Raw genomic sequence first — 16,416 nt, forward strand, 5'->3', positions numbered from 1 at the left:
CCCCATGGAGCCCTCCAAAGTTTCTGGAAATTGTGTTCCTTGGGAAAGAACTCTCATATTTTACCCATGATCAGGACTTATTCTTTGAGATATCTTTCACTAAGGTACTCCATGATGCATAAATTGTTGAAAAATCAAAGATTTACAGTGGTTACATTGCATTAAAAATATTTTTTTGTCCATTTGAAATCTCACATACATGAATAAAAAAATATAACATGGCCTTATGATAAAATAACAAAACTTATCAATGCATGTATTTTTTATTTCCCTAGAAAAACCTTAAATTTCAAGCATTATAACACGTTCACAAAGTTTTTAAAATAACGATCTATTTCTCATTTCATTTTCCAAGTACATATGAAAAATGTTTTCAAGGCTTGCTCGTGTCATCACAGTATAACTGGTGCATTTCGCATTAATAACAGTTTCTACAATACCTTATAATATGTCTAAAAATACAAACGTACTCACTCCTGTTGAAGGGTGGATAGGAGAACTTCCCAGAGATAACAGAAATATTAACTCTCCACCATTTGTAACAAAAGCTGAGAAATTCTTAACAAAAATTAAATAAAATTTGAGGTCCTGAGACGCACGCACTGACCCTATAACTCTATGCATCCTGGTTGTATTATCCACTCAAATTCTCTTTTTCAATGTGACAAAGAGTCAATATACATATATGTATTACACATGTTTATGCAGTGGGTATGACCATATAATTACAATGCTTCTAGATTTTGCCCAATTCTTCCACATTTTATGGAAACTTATAAAACCATCAGTGGATTTAGCAGGTGGACCATGGGGGCAAGTGTCCTCCAAGATGCTTAAAAAATAGACAAGATTTTTAGTATACTATGTAATGTCTCCTTTAGGTTTAGTATAGTACGTACTGTCCAGTTATCATTACTGCCATTTTTTTGTGTCACAAAGTATGGAGATGAAGAATACATTTCATACAGTATAATTGTTGCATGTTGTTCTTAATACCAAATATGATAGGACCATTTGCCTTTCAGACCCATGGGACACAGAAAAAAATCCTGGATCCACCCTTGAATTTAACCATTCATTGCATTCATACAACATAACAGCAATTCAAATGTGAGGTGACCAAATTATAAGCCTTCCGATGGCAGCAGATCAAAATACCAGCCTTCATTGGATGTGCAAGAACTGCCATGGACCATTTATTCACCCAATTTTTTGACAATAATAATATACATATATTTTGACAATATAATTTACATTTTTCCTCCATAAAAATAGCACTAACCCCATAATTCTTAGTTTAATGATCCAAAAATATCTTTGGCATTGGAAAAAAATTGATGCATTAAATAACATTAAATTCAGGAAATAAATAAAAACCTCAAATTTTGAAAACTTTCTGAAAAGAGCCATGGAAGTCTTGAAACATACCACTCAAAATGTGCTGGCATTAAAAGGGTCAATTTAAAATGAGCTGATATCAATTTTTTTGGGTTTCAGTCATGGATGTTAACTTGAATCTCCGAGAGTAAATCTTAACTAGGGCTCAACCAAGTGGGATATCGGGGTGGTCACCCCACTTCCCTTCCAAGCCTGGAGAAAATGTGCATATTCAATATTTTATTTTTCAATACCAGCAATATAATTTGAAGTAGCATTATTACTTAAGATTTTTCAAATTGCGCTATTATATGAAAAAGATTTACATGAATAATGACCGCAGATAACACCTTGACTGCAAATTTTAGATGGAGTGCATCCCTAAAATGTGGATTTTTTCCTCCCAATTGAATAAAAATGGCATGTGGAGTACAAACATGTAGTAGCATATGGTCACAATTTTCAATCAATTTTTCTTACTACAATTTACACTGTCCCAGCTACAACCGAAGTGATAGACTATTCTATCAACATGAGGTTGACAACACAGCACTGTAAATGCTGTATTGCATACAGTCAATGTGCCATAAAGGTTGTATACAAATTATGTGACAATAGACTTTGCCAACTTCTAGAATTTTCAACATGTGCATTTGTCCACTAATATTTAAAATAGGATATGTATTTAAGGGAAGTGAGAGCTCAAATATCTTGTTAAGCAAGCAGCCTAATGTGAAGTGTGTCGTACAATCTAAGGATATAGGAAGTACAATGGTAAGCCAAAGTAATATTCATGCAATACACCATTAGTCCACTAGCCTAGTGTAAATAACTGACTACTTATAGTCATCCCCAATCAGTGATTGAAGCTACAGGTGGATTGAGCATCAAATTGGGGGGTTCATGACCTGGGTCTCAGTAGTGGATATGTACATATGGGGGGTGTGCGCCTGCAGGACTAACTGCATTGCTGAACATTGCAGAACCACAATTGTAACTTTTTTATATCATAAGATAGCATTGTCTAGTATGTGTGTATAATCAGTTTAAATAAAATTATCTTAAAATGTGGCTTTATTATTTTTCATTACGATAAAAGTATAGGTAGCCCAAAATGTCTACTGCGCCCCCCCTGGAGTTTTTCCTGCATCTGTTACTGCTGGGACTGGAGAGTATGGGATACCTTCCGGGAGAGAGTGATTGGCTCGGCATGAGTTCGTGACGTCATTAACTTATCTACCAAGGGTTGAAGTTGTGGGGAGATTTCCAAATGAAAAAGTGAAAGAGAGGTACTACGTGTAGCAGCATATGAAGAGTGTACATGTGATCCCGCTCAGAAAGACAATCCATGAACTTAACCCTTTCCTTCAAAAAAGGCTATTTGGGCTTCTAGCCGGGTGGTCTCCCTCCATTCTGCGACGTCCAGACGTTTCGGAACACGTGTCGGGTACCATCCTCAGGGCTAATAGTGAGTGGATGAAGTTTGCCAGCTTGTTTTTACTAAAAAAAAAAAAAAAACAAGCTGGCAAACTTCATCCACTCACTATTAGCCCTGAGGATGGAACCCGACGCGTGTTCCGAAACGTCGGCAGAATGGAGGGAGACCATCCGGCTGGAAGCCCGAATAGCCTTTTTTTAATATATTCGCCGGGAAAGCATCAGATTTTACTTAACCCTTTCCTTGCTGCTCACTCTCCAGAAACCAGGGATGGCAATAGAAACTAAACAAAAGTCAAAACGAGTAAAATTTCAATTATAGTTTCGTTCCCACAGCAAAATTAAGAAATGAAACGAAATGGAGTTGAACCCAGGGAGCTAAACGCAGGGTTGAAATGAAATCGGAGTCAAAACTACTTAGGGTCGAAACTAAAATAAAACTCTGAGACGAAACTAAACGTAGATAATGCTTCGCACCGGAGGGACCACGTGCTTCACCTTCGAACAGTTTAGTTTCAACCCACACAACGAGTACGAAAAATAATTGAATGAAGTTGAGGTTTGGCCTACCGCCATCAGATGCATGGGGCACTCATACTTTTACCACTAACAGGAGAACAAAGAATGCCAACAGGCCATTCGATTTTTAAGCTTGATGTTTCAACCTCTCTACATTCTGTCATTTGAAATGATCTGTCATGAAATGGGTCAAAACTCTTCCCTCTTTTCCCCCTCCACTCAACTTCTGGGATGGAAACTTAACTATGAGCAGTGGAGTTTTGATTAATTTTGTTTCGTTCCCGGGAGTAAAGTTTCATCTCCAGTTAAAACTAAACTCCTTGGTGATTTTAATGTCGTGTGGGAACGAAACTAAACCTAGGCCTCGTATTTTCGTTTCCCTTCGCGTCAAAACGAAACATTTTTGTTTTGTTTCATTTGCCATCTCTGCCGCAAACCTACCCATCACATGCGGCAAAAGTGCCCAGCACATGGTAGAGAGGAAGAAAAGATGCACCCCCAGCAGCCTGCTCAGCAAACATACCACGTATGTTTGTAGAAGCGAAAGGGTTATTATTATTATTATAGTATTCTACCGATTAAGGTAGGTTTCCATGGAGTATTCGAGAAGCGATCTGGGAGCCTCCCTTTCCTTCCAGCACTGCCTTCTTTAATTCACTGTAAGGCCTACTCTCTTTCAATCTATCCAAAAATCCTATTCTTTTCCTTCCCCTGCCTCGTTTCCCTAATATTCTACCCTCCAACACCATTTTCAACATCGCGAAAGGGTTAATAAAATAAAAAGCTGAACGATTCATCAAATGCTGCTCAGAGCATAGAGGGGGCATAATACAGATGTTGAATGAATTAGGCTGGGAACCGCTAGAGACTCTGAGGCTGCATGCTAGATTTAGATTTCACCGAGCGATTGAGAATATATATCTTACCGAGTGACACAGAGAACATCATATACCCTACTATATTTCTAGATCTGACAGAAACGATAGATTAAGGGAGATATTTTACCAAACCAATTGTTATGGGGATTTGATTTTCCCATAAAAAATAAAGGACTTTAATAAAAACTAAACATAATTTCATTAGAACATTTCCTTCTCATTTGTAAATGGCTGATGTCCCAATACCCCCAGTCACATGCCTGATGAGGGAAGTATGTATATGTACATGAATTTAAAACTCTGTCTATGTTTGAAATTAAAAAATGAGACGGACTTAGAAGCACATATGTAGTTATGTTAAGAAAACATTGATAATTTGAGGGGGATTTAAGAAGTAAATTAGTCATACAAGACTAGTGGGTCAATTGTGTATTATATGAGGATTGTATAGTCTTACCATAATATTTCCTCGTTTTGGGAGACTCAAATATACTTCTTAACATTAGGATTCATGTTCTACATGATCTCTGGGTGCTCACTCCCCTTTAGGCAATCTCCCTTTCCATATGAGGTAGCTTTGTCCCTTTTATGACCTATACCTACCCATGAAAGTTATATTATGTGGCACAGTGGATATAATAAGTTGATCACTACTTATCATACCAATATCATTAACGCTTATACTTATAGTGCCAGCAGGCCAATCTATCGGCCCAAGGGGTATGTGCGAAGATACCACAGGTCGATCAATTGCCTGGGTTTTTTTTTATATTCGCACCTTTTATTTTTTGTGCCTCGTGTAGCTTTTGTAACTTTTATTTGATATATGTTATGCTATAACATACCCGCAAGTATTAACGGTACATAAAAAAAATTATCGCCAGAAAATGCTTATTTGGCAATGCATAAATTTTGAAGTGGGTACCTACATATTTGCCAAGAAGCCCTGGCATTCTTCAGTTCACCAGGCAAAACAGGCTAGCACTAGAAGGGTCAAGCCCCAGAAGTAAATGTGATGTGGTGAGTGATATTGGTGGATTGACAAAAACTCCATTTTTTTATTTACGTAAGGTAGATGCCACTGTTTATGAGAATTAGGGAAGGACACCCAGTGGAAAGCTCATTTAGCACATTTGGTGGGATGCACATATCAATTAAACAGTCTTTGGGATGGGTGGCCACTACCTTCCACCTTTTGTGCAGTTACTTATATCTCTTATTGTCCATGGTGCCTATACATATGTACCTCTGTGAAATAACCATGTTCAGAAAAATTCATGCACAGATTTCCATCACAATTTTAATCCCAGTATAATTAGTAACTGTATCATTGTGAAAAGCTTTCATTGATGAAAAGGAGCCATACTATAATAAAGAATTTAGAAATAAAACTATGCGGCTTGTGGGCGAATGAAAAGATCAGTACCAAAAGTGCTGGTATCAACGTCTTCAGTATCCAAATTATTATTTTCTGCATTTGTATCAATCTTCGGTGTGCTTTTAGTGATGTTTTGGTTTTGAGCACGATACTTGGAAGATTTTAAGATTGCAGAAAGGATTAATGATTTACGTAGTGTGTTATCATGTGATGAATTTCCTGGGTGAATAGATTTTTCAGTTCCATTACTGCTTAATTCAATTGCATCGTTGTTCCTAGAAGTATTTCCTATCTTATTTTCTATTCTTTTATCTGCTTTGGTATTGTTAAGAACTAGACTATCATCAACAAATGGCTGAATTGTGGGATTGGGTAATGATGAGTTATGATCAGTATTATTTACTAAATTTCCTGGGAGGTTAGTAAGAAGAGTTTTATTGCCATTCACATCAATGCCATTGGCAACTGAAAAATTAGTTTGATCATTAATTTTCTTCACTTTTTTTGTTTCAGCATGGCTATGGTTTTTAACGGTATTCGATTGAGTTGTAACATTGGGTGGTAATGAACTATGTGCATGATCTTTTGGCAAATTATCTAAGGGAGGGGAATGAGTAGTTTTAGGATCATCACGATCAATTACATTGACAGTAGAAGAATATGTCCATTCACTTGTCTCTTTCTCCATTGTTGCATTTGTATTGTCATTGTCTTGAAAATCATCAATAGGTGATGAAGTTGTTGAATAGGTTAATGAAGAATCAATGCCAATATTATCTGCTGAATTCCCAGAATGTAAGGAATGAACATTTCCATTAATGCTAGACTCATTGACATTTTTATATGGCGAATGAATACCTTGACTTTGTCCCATCACTATTTGTTTAGCAGTGTCATAAAGTTTAATGCTATCATTTGACGATTGAGTTTGGGTAGTAGTTAATGACAAATTAAGTGCATGAACATGGGATGAATTTCCTGCAAGATGGAAATGAGCAGTTTTATTACCACCGGTGCTAGTGTAATTGGTATCTGAAAAATTAGTCACTACATTTTTCCCCATCACTGTTGTTGCTTCTATGGAGCCATGGTATTTAAAAGCATGCCCAGTTGATTGGGGTGTTTCATTAGGTAATGATGTATGCATAGTATATGATGTATTACCATAATGAAGAGTAATATTAGTCCAATGTTGGATAATACCAGTGGCGTTGATGTCAGAAGAATAATTTCTTCCAATTTCTGTCGTCAATTTCAAAGTATCAGTAGTAATTTCATTTTTCTTTTTTAATTTGCGCGTATTATTTCTGAGTGAATTCACTTGATCAACTGTGGATGATGTTTGTTGTCTTGCGACAGAATTGTTGACTAAACTATTTCCCCTGTCCGTGACATAAGTATTTTTTGAAATTCCACCTACTGTTGATTCCTCCATGAGTTCTTCATCAATATCATTAGTCTCCCCATCATTTGGAATTGATGAAGTCATATTGTGTGAATCCTCAAGTGTGCCAAAACTTTCATATTTTCCGATCACCTTTTCATGGTACCCATTTACCTAGAAAAAAAATTTTGACCATATTAAACTAAAATTTAACATCTTCCAATTTCATAACATTAGGTACTATCACTGTCACATTTAATGTGATTATATCTTCCAGTAATTTTTCTGCCAGATCTTCAGATAGGTAGGTACCACATAAGAGTTGTATAGGTACCACTTTAAGGTTCATAAGGACTGCAGCCATTAAATTGCATAACAAAATATGTTTCCAGGATAATATTGATGCATAGATTCCAAAAACATTTATATAAAAGTGATATCTCTAATAGTTTCTTAGATTTAGTCTGGGACAAATATGTTCCTATGGACGGTAAGGGTAAAATTCAATCAGAATAGGGTGGTTTCCTGTTATTTTTTTATTGCCTAAATCGAAAGATTATTACTCCTGGAGTACGAATTTCACGCTTTTAGATTTTTAAATGACGATATCTATTTTTTGCGATTAAATGAAAAGTGAAACTTTTCAAGCGCGCAAAAACTCGATGGCTAAGTATGAATGCTGGGAAAAGCCTGCATGACGTCATTCTGGTTCCCGTTTGAGGTGATATTGGGGCGAGGATATGTGCGCCCATACGATGCCGGCTGCTAGCAGGTGGCAGAGGACCCTGCTAGCAGGCAGCGCTTTGCTTAAATAAGGATTATTAATACCTTATCTAACGAAGGAAACTTTCCGACCATAGGCAGTTTTAACAGGTGATCATTAAGAGATATTTCCCTGAGCTCTGTTTCTCATGCATGCATAGGTTATCTCAGACGATGTAAAACTGCTATCTACTCGGATAGAAACTAGGTCCTTGTGACATCACGTGGAGTGGCATCGCATGGGCGCCAATCTGGACTTTTTCAAATGCGGTTATAATTGACCATTACCATTAGTATAAACTGGGATTTCTAAAACCAAATAATTTGTGTATTATGAATACGCTAATGGTGGGAAACATTCGCAATTAATGCCTTTCGTTTTCTTTGATGAAGGAAACTACCCCATTAGGAAATCATATGTGCTGATTATGGACTATTTTATTTCTACATGTTGGGCAAATGAATATTATCTAAAGGTATTTTTTCAATATTAATTCAAATCTTAAATAAAATCTTAATGAAAATCTTAAAAATCCATGCATATTGCAGCATTTGGCATGCCCATAAATTAATAAAAATAATAATTAAACAAATATAAGAAAAAAATTCCTAATTTTTTTTAGAGCATCCATCAACATTTATCATAATAAAATTTCATTGCATATTGTTTCAACTGCATACTCTTATTAAGAAACATACTTTATCGATAAAAAAATTATTAATAAATAACCATATAATATTATGCAAGATGCATAATGTAATTCTTTTAGTGTGACTGAAGTCCTCCTACGAACGGTGATAACAATGCGTACTGTTTTGAAACACATATAAACCTGGTATATTCCGCAAATATTCGTTGTTCAGTTTTCAATTTCATTTTTTCCACATTCAGCACATCTATTTCACCAAGGCATTTTCAGTAACTTCTGTTCAGGCTATGATCCTGATCCTACTACTACAAATAGGAGCAGCTCTTCCTATTGGAATAGTTTCCGATAAGGAACCTTGCTAAGATTTACTTGTATTGGAGAGGCAAAGTGGCCTTATGCTCAGGATTCACACATTCATATGGCTTCGAGTAAAAACAGTGTTATTTACAGCAATACTCAAAAGATTAAAAAATATTCGCAAGTAAAAATTAATCTTTGCCTTTCCGTCAATTTTATATGTGATTTCTTTTGGCCCACTAGATCAACCCTACCAATGAACTTGTTATGAGCTATTATTATCTCTAGACAAAGAATTTGGATCTCTTCTGCATTTTTTTGTCTCCTCCTGGACACAGTGTTCCACTGAAATCAAAGGCGAACTTGGAAAGCCAGAACCATAGCCATCTTCTTCTGGGACCAGACTTCTGGGAAGCATTTTTAAAATTATTTTCAAACTGCTAATCCATGTTTGAATCCTGGTCAAGGCGAATGATTTTTTTCTCTATGGTGTGGCGTTACGTCTTTAAATCTTTCAGATTCTGAACGTAAGCCCCAGACACAGGGAACTCCGATCGTCTGTCACTAGCTGGTTGAGGGAAAGACTCCACAAACAAGAATAATCAGCACTCAAAGAAACAATTGTCACAAAATTACGAGTCATTTTCAATCAATATCCATTAGAAGTAGAAATATTAAAAATCAGAATTATTACAGAAAACAACGATGATAACTAAAAATCTCATAGGAAACATTACCAAAGACTAAGCACAAGCTGTGTGAATTTTAAGAAATCACCAATCTCAGCCGAGCAATCTGTCCACCACCAGCGCCGAAGCAAAAAGAGACCTGGCCGACCTCTGAACCGTGTCAGGGTGGGGAGAGGAGGTAATTTGCAAAGGAGTGGAGGGGTAATAGGGCAATGTTCAAGTTAGCTGCATCGGCGTAAATCTGCCGGTAGGCGCCCCTGTTGCCTTGCACCACTGCAAAACGTCCGTCATTCAAGCCGGGGTTGGGGGAGAACCGCTTACTGCTGGGTTTTCTCTCCTCTATCTCCTGGGTTGGAAACATAACCAAGTGGCTGGTAGAGGCAAGTCATTGGAATTCAAGGAGGGGAAAGACATAGTGGGATGAGGTGTTGGAGGAAAAGAGAGTTGTGATAGGACAAAGTGGAGTACTTCTCACTCCAAACTGCATTCTTATGCCTCAGCACCCACTTCCCCTAGATTGCCAGGTGTAGGTATTCCTCTACCATACTAACTATATAAGTCTTGATCTCCAGGTGGGCTGGCGTCGGAGGGCTGCATTGGAGGGCAGCGTCGAAGGGCATCGTTCGAAGGACAGAGTTCGGAGACAAGAGTTCCGAGACTTAAAGCCTCCAAGCCTTTGAGTCGAAGGGCCTTTGCATTAAAATCCTTTGTGCAAAAAACCTTAACGCGAAAAGTCCTTAGCGGGAGAAATTCTGTGGATAAGTTCGGAGGAAGTTTGGAGGAATTTGGAGGAATTTCTGGGGGGGGAGGTACAAGAAATTTTGGGGGGTGGTACACTAAAAAATGCCACAATGGATTTTTTGCAAAATTTATTCTACACCACCATTATGTTTTAGCGAAACAGGTTCCCGATCACCCATCATTTGTATAATTTTAAGTGCCAAAATAACATCAATTGTGATTTCTAGGGATAAAAATGTTCACATTTTCCCCAGAGGAAGGTTCCACCCCCCCCCATGATCCACCCCCTGATTGTGCTCCCCCAACTCATCATCACGCTCCTGCCACCAAGGACGGCAATGAGTAACAAAATGTCCCCCTAAAACAACAGTCTTAATCTGTGGCAGGCTTGAATCACACCAAGGAAATTATTTGATATTTGCCAAAATTAGTTAAAACTCATTTAAGCATCTGATTTCTTCTAACCAGTTACCGCACTGCATTGAGAGAATAATGAAAGGGCAGGCTAATGCCTCAAGGGAATGGAATACAACCAATAACTAGCAAGAGAGGGACTCATTTCAGCAAGAAGGCAGGGGTCCCATTTGTCCATACATCTTATTATAAGAGTTTGGGGCTTAAAAATGAAAAGGGGCTGGTAGAGCAGATAAGAAGACATAATTGAACATTCTTGTTACAATATTGGGAGAAGATGAAAGTTAAAAGACTCTTAATCCCATTGCAAAGGTTTAATTATGCCCATGTTTGACTATGTACAAGGATAACTTCATAATATAGAAGGCAACGAAGGACTGACTTCCCACTTAAAATTGAAGTCCTCGTTTCATGCAGCGATGTGGCCCTCTACTGAGAGGAAGCGTGTACCCAGGATCAAAATTAGAGGGGGCAAGATGTGGTCGTTCAAGTTGTACCTCACACAGAAAAGGTTATTACCCAAAATTTCAAGGAAATTATAAGAGCGATTTATTACTTTAAAAAATTATTTGCACAGTAAAAATATTTTTTTCAATTACATGTTTTATACTTGTATCACTTTTCTTGGATTTAACCCTTAGACAGTGGGGAGGTTTTAAAACATTTTGTTTGCTGACTGCGGGTAAATATGTTTTTAAATGTTTGACCATTGCTCTATTACCGATGGCAGTTTCCCAAAATTTTTATTGCTACCCAGGTAGAGCCCAAGGGCACTTTCCCTCACTGTAGGGATCGCTAATGCGGCTTGACTATCCCTGGCCATCCCTCACAGCATGGGGGTGCCTCTCGGAATTTCCTATCACACTGCCCAGTTTGTATTGTTTCCTTCCTGCTCCACCCTGCTAATATGCCCATGACAAGTACCCAAATGCAGGCACATCCCTTGGTAAGAAAGAAAGAAGGGTTGCACGGGATTATAAGGGTTCACCCCTTGCAAAACAGTCGGCCAGGCTAGAGGGAAATATATTTCTTGGTTTTATCCCACAGCTAGTAGCTAAAATCATGTACTCCCGCAGTCTAAGGGTTAAAGAAAATTATTCAAAATTTTTGAACTAAATTTACTCTTGCTTCTGGAGGGGGCAGCTGCACCCTCCTGCCCTGGCTGCGTACGCCCATGATTGAGAGGATATACAATGACAAGCAGAGAATCAGGACACCAAGGTGGGTCCTCTGAGGGTTACAATGCACCGGGGCCAGGAACCAAGTCAGAGACTTGTACGCCCGCGCTCCTGGGGAGGGGTTTGGATGGGAAGGAACAAGGAAAGAGGCACCACCACAATAGGACCCCTGACGATGCCTCTGGGATTTGAAGGGAGGGATGGGGTAAACACCTCTCCACTATAGAAACGAAGACGGCCCACTAAATAGCGAAACCCAGCACCAGCCATTAATGTGCCAACAATTTTGGTGGATTTTCCTATTAAAAAGAAAAAACCCATTGATCAAATCGTTGGATAAGCAATTACATTTTTCCCAGGGTCACTGGCACTCAGTGCTGTAGTTGGGAAAAAAATTTAGGTGGTTCCTACTCAACAAAAATTGACAACAGCTGAACATGCATTATGCAGCCGCAATTGAAATGTCAAACTCCAATTCTTATATTAGTTCTAAGTTGTGCCAAGAGATAACTCTGAACAAATAAATAATCATTTCATATTTTTCTTTCTGAAATCCATTGGACAATTTACTGCAGAGCTATTTTTACATGTGTAGAAAGGTAGTTTAACCGGTACACTTACAAGGAGCTTGGATTTTAGGGGGTATGCCGTACCGGTTGGTACCAGCCCAACTACAGCACTGCTGGTACTTCTATGTCTGAGGGGTTTACAGCTCCTTCTATTTGACAAAGGCAGATTCACACATTCACTATATCTATTCACTAATGGTTTATAATTTATTTAAATGTAACATACTAGGTCAGCAGATGTCCTCAGCAAATGCGGGATGATTACGATGATGATGACAAGAACAGTTATAGAGGAAATAGCAACAAAGATGGCGGAGTATAGGTGGTGCCTTGAGCTCCTTTCCTGAATCTCTCCATCCTTCTTAGCATTGGCCGAGGTGCCTTCACAGATGGAATAGCTATCCTTTTCCATAGCACTACACCAGCAACAAAATCCTTGACTTGGGCAACCAGATGTCCAAAGAAACTTCTGAATACACCCTAGAATTTATAAAATATCATCTTGACAAAAGGAATTTCTGTTTTAAAAAATCCGAAATATTCTCTTTAAAAATAAGTATAGATATATGTAGATGTATTTAATATCATTCCTGCACTAAAAAATTAATGCTGAAGCCTTAAAAAGCCTAGATTTCTATACATAATTGAAGTTTATTGAAGGGTTTTATATTTTTCAAAAGAATAGCTACATAAGAAAATACATGATTGTATTTAGGCGACCACTGGTTGGTAAAATTTCAGGTGGAAATTCCCAATTTTTTCCAGACTGCTTTCACTATTTTCCAAAATATATCACTATACGTGTAGTATTTCATGGATTTCTAATGTTTATCTTCCATGCTTGTACATGCCTGGAACAATTATCTATGAGCACTGAGAAAGTATTAACAATACGATTGCACAATCTCACCCATATTAATTGTTACAAACAATTATAATTGAACATTTTCATCCAGCCTTAAAAATTTAATGTTCTTCAAATCCAGAGTATTATATAAAATGTCGAAAATGCTGGACACCAAAGAAAAACAGTTTTGATGATAACAGCAAAGTGCATCCAAAAAAATGTTTGTGTTGCCATAGCTCAGTAGCTAAAGAGTTGCAACCCCATGTTTATGGACAAAAAGTGCTTAAAATTGTCTCTAGCACCACCTCCTGAAATATTTCATATTCCTGCTGAAACAGCCTGTACATACCCAACCAGTGGCAGATTGTGTTGAAAAACAAATTAGATAAAATCGAAATTTTTGGGGGTGCCACTTGCACAAAATGTTTTGTAATATTTTCCAATATATTTACCTACATTAACGAATTGAAATACCAATTAGCTCTGAACTTAGGGCCTATTTTACACGCTTTCGGCATATTACAATACAGTGGCAGATCCAAATGAGGGTTAGGGGGGCTATAGCCCCCCTTGGCTATGGACCCCCACTACTGCTGGGAGGTTACCCCCTATTTAGACCCTCTGGTCCCTCTCCTGGATCCACCACTATACCCAACCACCACATGTCATTGATATCAAGAAAGTGATACTGAGCTGCCAAAACCTGGGACGGTCAAAATTGAACTGAGCGTGGAGTTTACTACTGTGTTTCATTATGAAAATAATAGCTTCAGATTTGCAAGGGGAGATGCCATCTTTTAGAGGGTTATTTGGCATATTTGGGAGAGGGCACCCTGTCAAGATACATATTTTATAAGGGTGTAGGCTAGGGTGCCTCATTTTGCCACTTTTTTTAGGAGTGAATTATAATACCCGGCAAAAGTTGCGTACCTGAATGGGTATTACAGATGTGATTTTTTTCCAAATCGGTTGATATCATCTGTTCGCCATTTTGCTTTGAAATTTCGAAATTTTTAACGAAAAATGCAAAAAATGTAAATAATTTGAACTTGGCTTAAGCGAGCACTCATTTTTTACGTCGGAGTATAACGCTGGACTTTGATTGATATTTAAGACCAAAGGCGTAAGTTATATTTCTTTTAATTATCGAGAAAATGACCTTTTTATCGTGTCCCAGAAAGCAGTTCTGTTGTGTAGGCAACCCGCAGCACAACTCACTGTACGCTATATAGATCTTATATTACAGAGCTCACTGGTTTCGCATTTTCAAATAGAACAAAAAAAATGGAACCAAAACAAATTGCTTATCGGAATCTGAAATATATCACTGCTTTGAATATATGCCTTTCAATTCATATTTTTCAAAATTGGCTGATCAAATCTGAACTCAGCCTGAGAAGGTACCATATCCGGGCATTTCCCACTTATCAATTACAAATTTTATTATATCATTTTACAAAAATATATTGCCAAAGTGGGAGTATTTTAATGAAAATGATTTTTAAATCCATGCCGTTACTTGATAAAGGTATTGAATTATTTTGAATAGTGCCATTTCAATTTAACTTAAGACGTGTAATATTTGCAAAATTTGCTCGGTCTCTATTTTCCATTCACTTAAAAATACAGGGAAAATTTGCCTGCATGGATTTTGTCTGTAATAGCAAAACCATTCCAGTTGATTTACTAAAAGAGTGCTTGTAATGGATGACGCAGTCGAGTTCATACCTCCTGGTGCATGGTCAGTAGGGCGGATCGGAAAAATCGATTTTTTTCAAATCCATCTGGCCCATTGAAAAAAAGTTGTGGGACCGATCAAAAATAAGGCCTGAAAAATTTGAGACCTGTAGGTGAACCCCTGACCCTCGCTCAAATGCAATTTAGGGGGGGAAGGTCGAAATTCGAAAAATATAGTATTTTATGGTCATTTCCTATAGATTTTGCCGAGTTACTGCCCTTTTAGGGCAACATTTTCGTGCATTTTGACGTATCTGCCACCGTTTAGCCACAAAATGCCTAATTTGAGTCCGCGCCCGCGGAGATAATATTCCAACGCCCACGCAGCGTCGCGGATACAAGAGCCGCAGGCCGATCCCCTCCCCTCCCCGCTCACTTCTACCCCTCCCACGCCTCCAATACAGCAAAATGCATCCCGCGTATACTGCTAGGAGGTCATTTATCTTTGATAATATAAATCGGAAGATGGTAGAGGGTAATAAAGGAAGCTTAGTGAGACGACTTGTCCCTTATTAGGCGCCTCGTCGGGGTTAAACAAATCGATGTTACCAACTTTTAGAGAAGTGATGAATTATTTTTAGATCCGAGAACGCAGGAAAGGAGCCTACGGTCCATGAAAAGGCCTCTCGAGTGGCTATAAAGGTGTACTACCTTCGGATATGCGTTCCAATTTCGGTTTTGTCCGACAGATATGATTAAATGGATTTTGGGCGAAAGACGCTCGCGTCCCCTCCCCGCAAGCTTCTCCCACGCGCCGAATGCACCAAAATTCACACCAAGTTCGTCTTACTTCGTTAGTCTAAATATTTAATGTTTCAGTATCGTCTGTGGATGAACAATCACGAAAGAATTTTTCAATTACCTGCTTTCCAATCTGTATTTCTTATATCAGTGTCATTCCTCGTCTATTGCTGTTGTCAACAAAGTTTTTGTGAATATCTTCACGAATCTCTCGTCCGTATCTATAACAAAAAGAAATATTTAACTTCAAATCTGAAAGTTCATCAACAGATTTTTGAAAATCCACAGCCCTAAGGTCAGATGTAGCCGGAGGTACTGTCGTCTCTCTCCAATATGTCATCAGCGAGTAGTCCTTAAAGTTGATATTAAAATCCAGCACTTTAAAAAATCTCGGATCGGCCGCCAAACAAATACTTGCAACAACGCAAATTCGGTCCTTAGATTGCCCTCCCAATATTTATGCCGCAAATCTAAGTCAAATTAGTGCAATTAGCAAATAGACCTCTGTAAGGGATGAAATATGATTTGATACTTTCCCGGCGAATGATGTGGGTAAACTCTTCTCGGGATTCAACGAAATTTATCCCTGATGATGAGTCCCGAGTCGGAGCTTGAAACGTTTGCCATTATGGAAAAATTAACCCGGTGGGAATCCCGAGAAGAGTTTACTCACATAGCAAGGGATGTTGGAATTATGCTTGTAGCATAGGGATGATGCCTCCTTTTTGGGCGGTATTCACCATCGCATTCAAATCCTTTTTATTTTCGTGTATCTAATTTTCACTCGGAAAGGAATCGAGAATCGCAGATTTTATAAC

At 38.1% G+C, this 16,416-nt stretch overlaps 1 protein-coding gene across 1 annotated transcript; it reads right to left on the bottom strand.

Moving 5' to 3' along the window:
• Positions 1-4,053: 4,053 nt before the first annotated feature.
• LOC124165545 (asparagine-rich protein-like) lies at positions 4,054-12,748 on the bottom strand. The gene is made up of 2 exons (XM_046542993.1): positions 12,500-12,748; positions 4,054-7,147 (listed from the first exon to the last, which is right to left on the bottom strand). Exons 1-2 carry the CDS (start codon positions 12,683-12,685, stop codon positions 5,603-5,605), a joined length of 1,731 nt encoding a protein of 576 aa, XP_046398949.1. The 5' UTR covers positions 12,686-12,748; the 3' UTR covers positions 4,054-5,602.
• Positions 12,749-16,416: the final 3,668 nt, after the last annotated feature.

This window comes from Ischnura elegans, chromosome 9 (genome assembly GCF_921293095.1).
Source record: "Ischnura elegans chromosome 9, ioIscEleg1.1, whole genome shotgun sequence".
Lineage (NCBI taxonomy): Eukaryota > Metazoa > Arthropoda > Insecta > Odonata > Coenagrionidae > Ischnura > Ischnura elegans.

Coding starts and splice junctions, on each gene's coding strand:
- LOC124165545 (XM_046542993.1), bottom strand. CDS start 12,685: ATGGAAAAGGATAGCTATTCCATCTGTGAAGGCACCTCGGCCAATGCT. Junction 7,148..12,499: donor TGAGGACATCTGCTGACCTA/GTATGTTACATT, acceptor TTTTTTTTCTAG/GTAAATGGGTACCATGAAAA.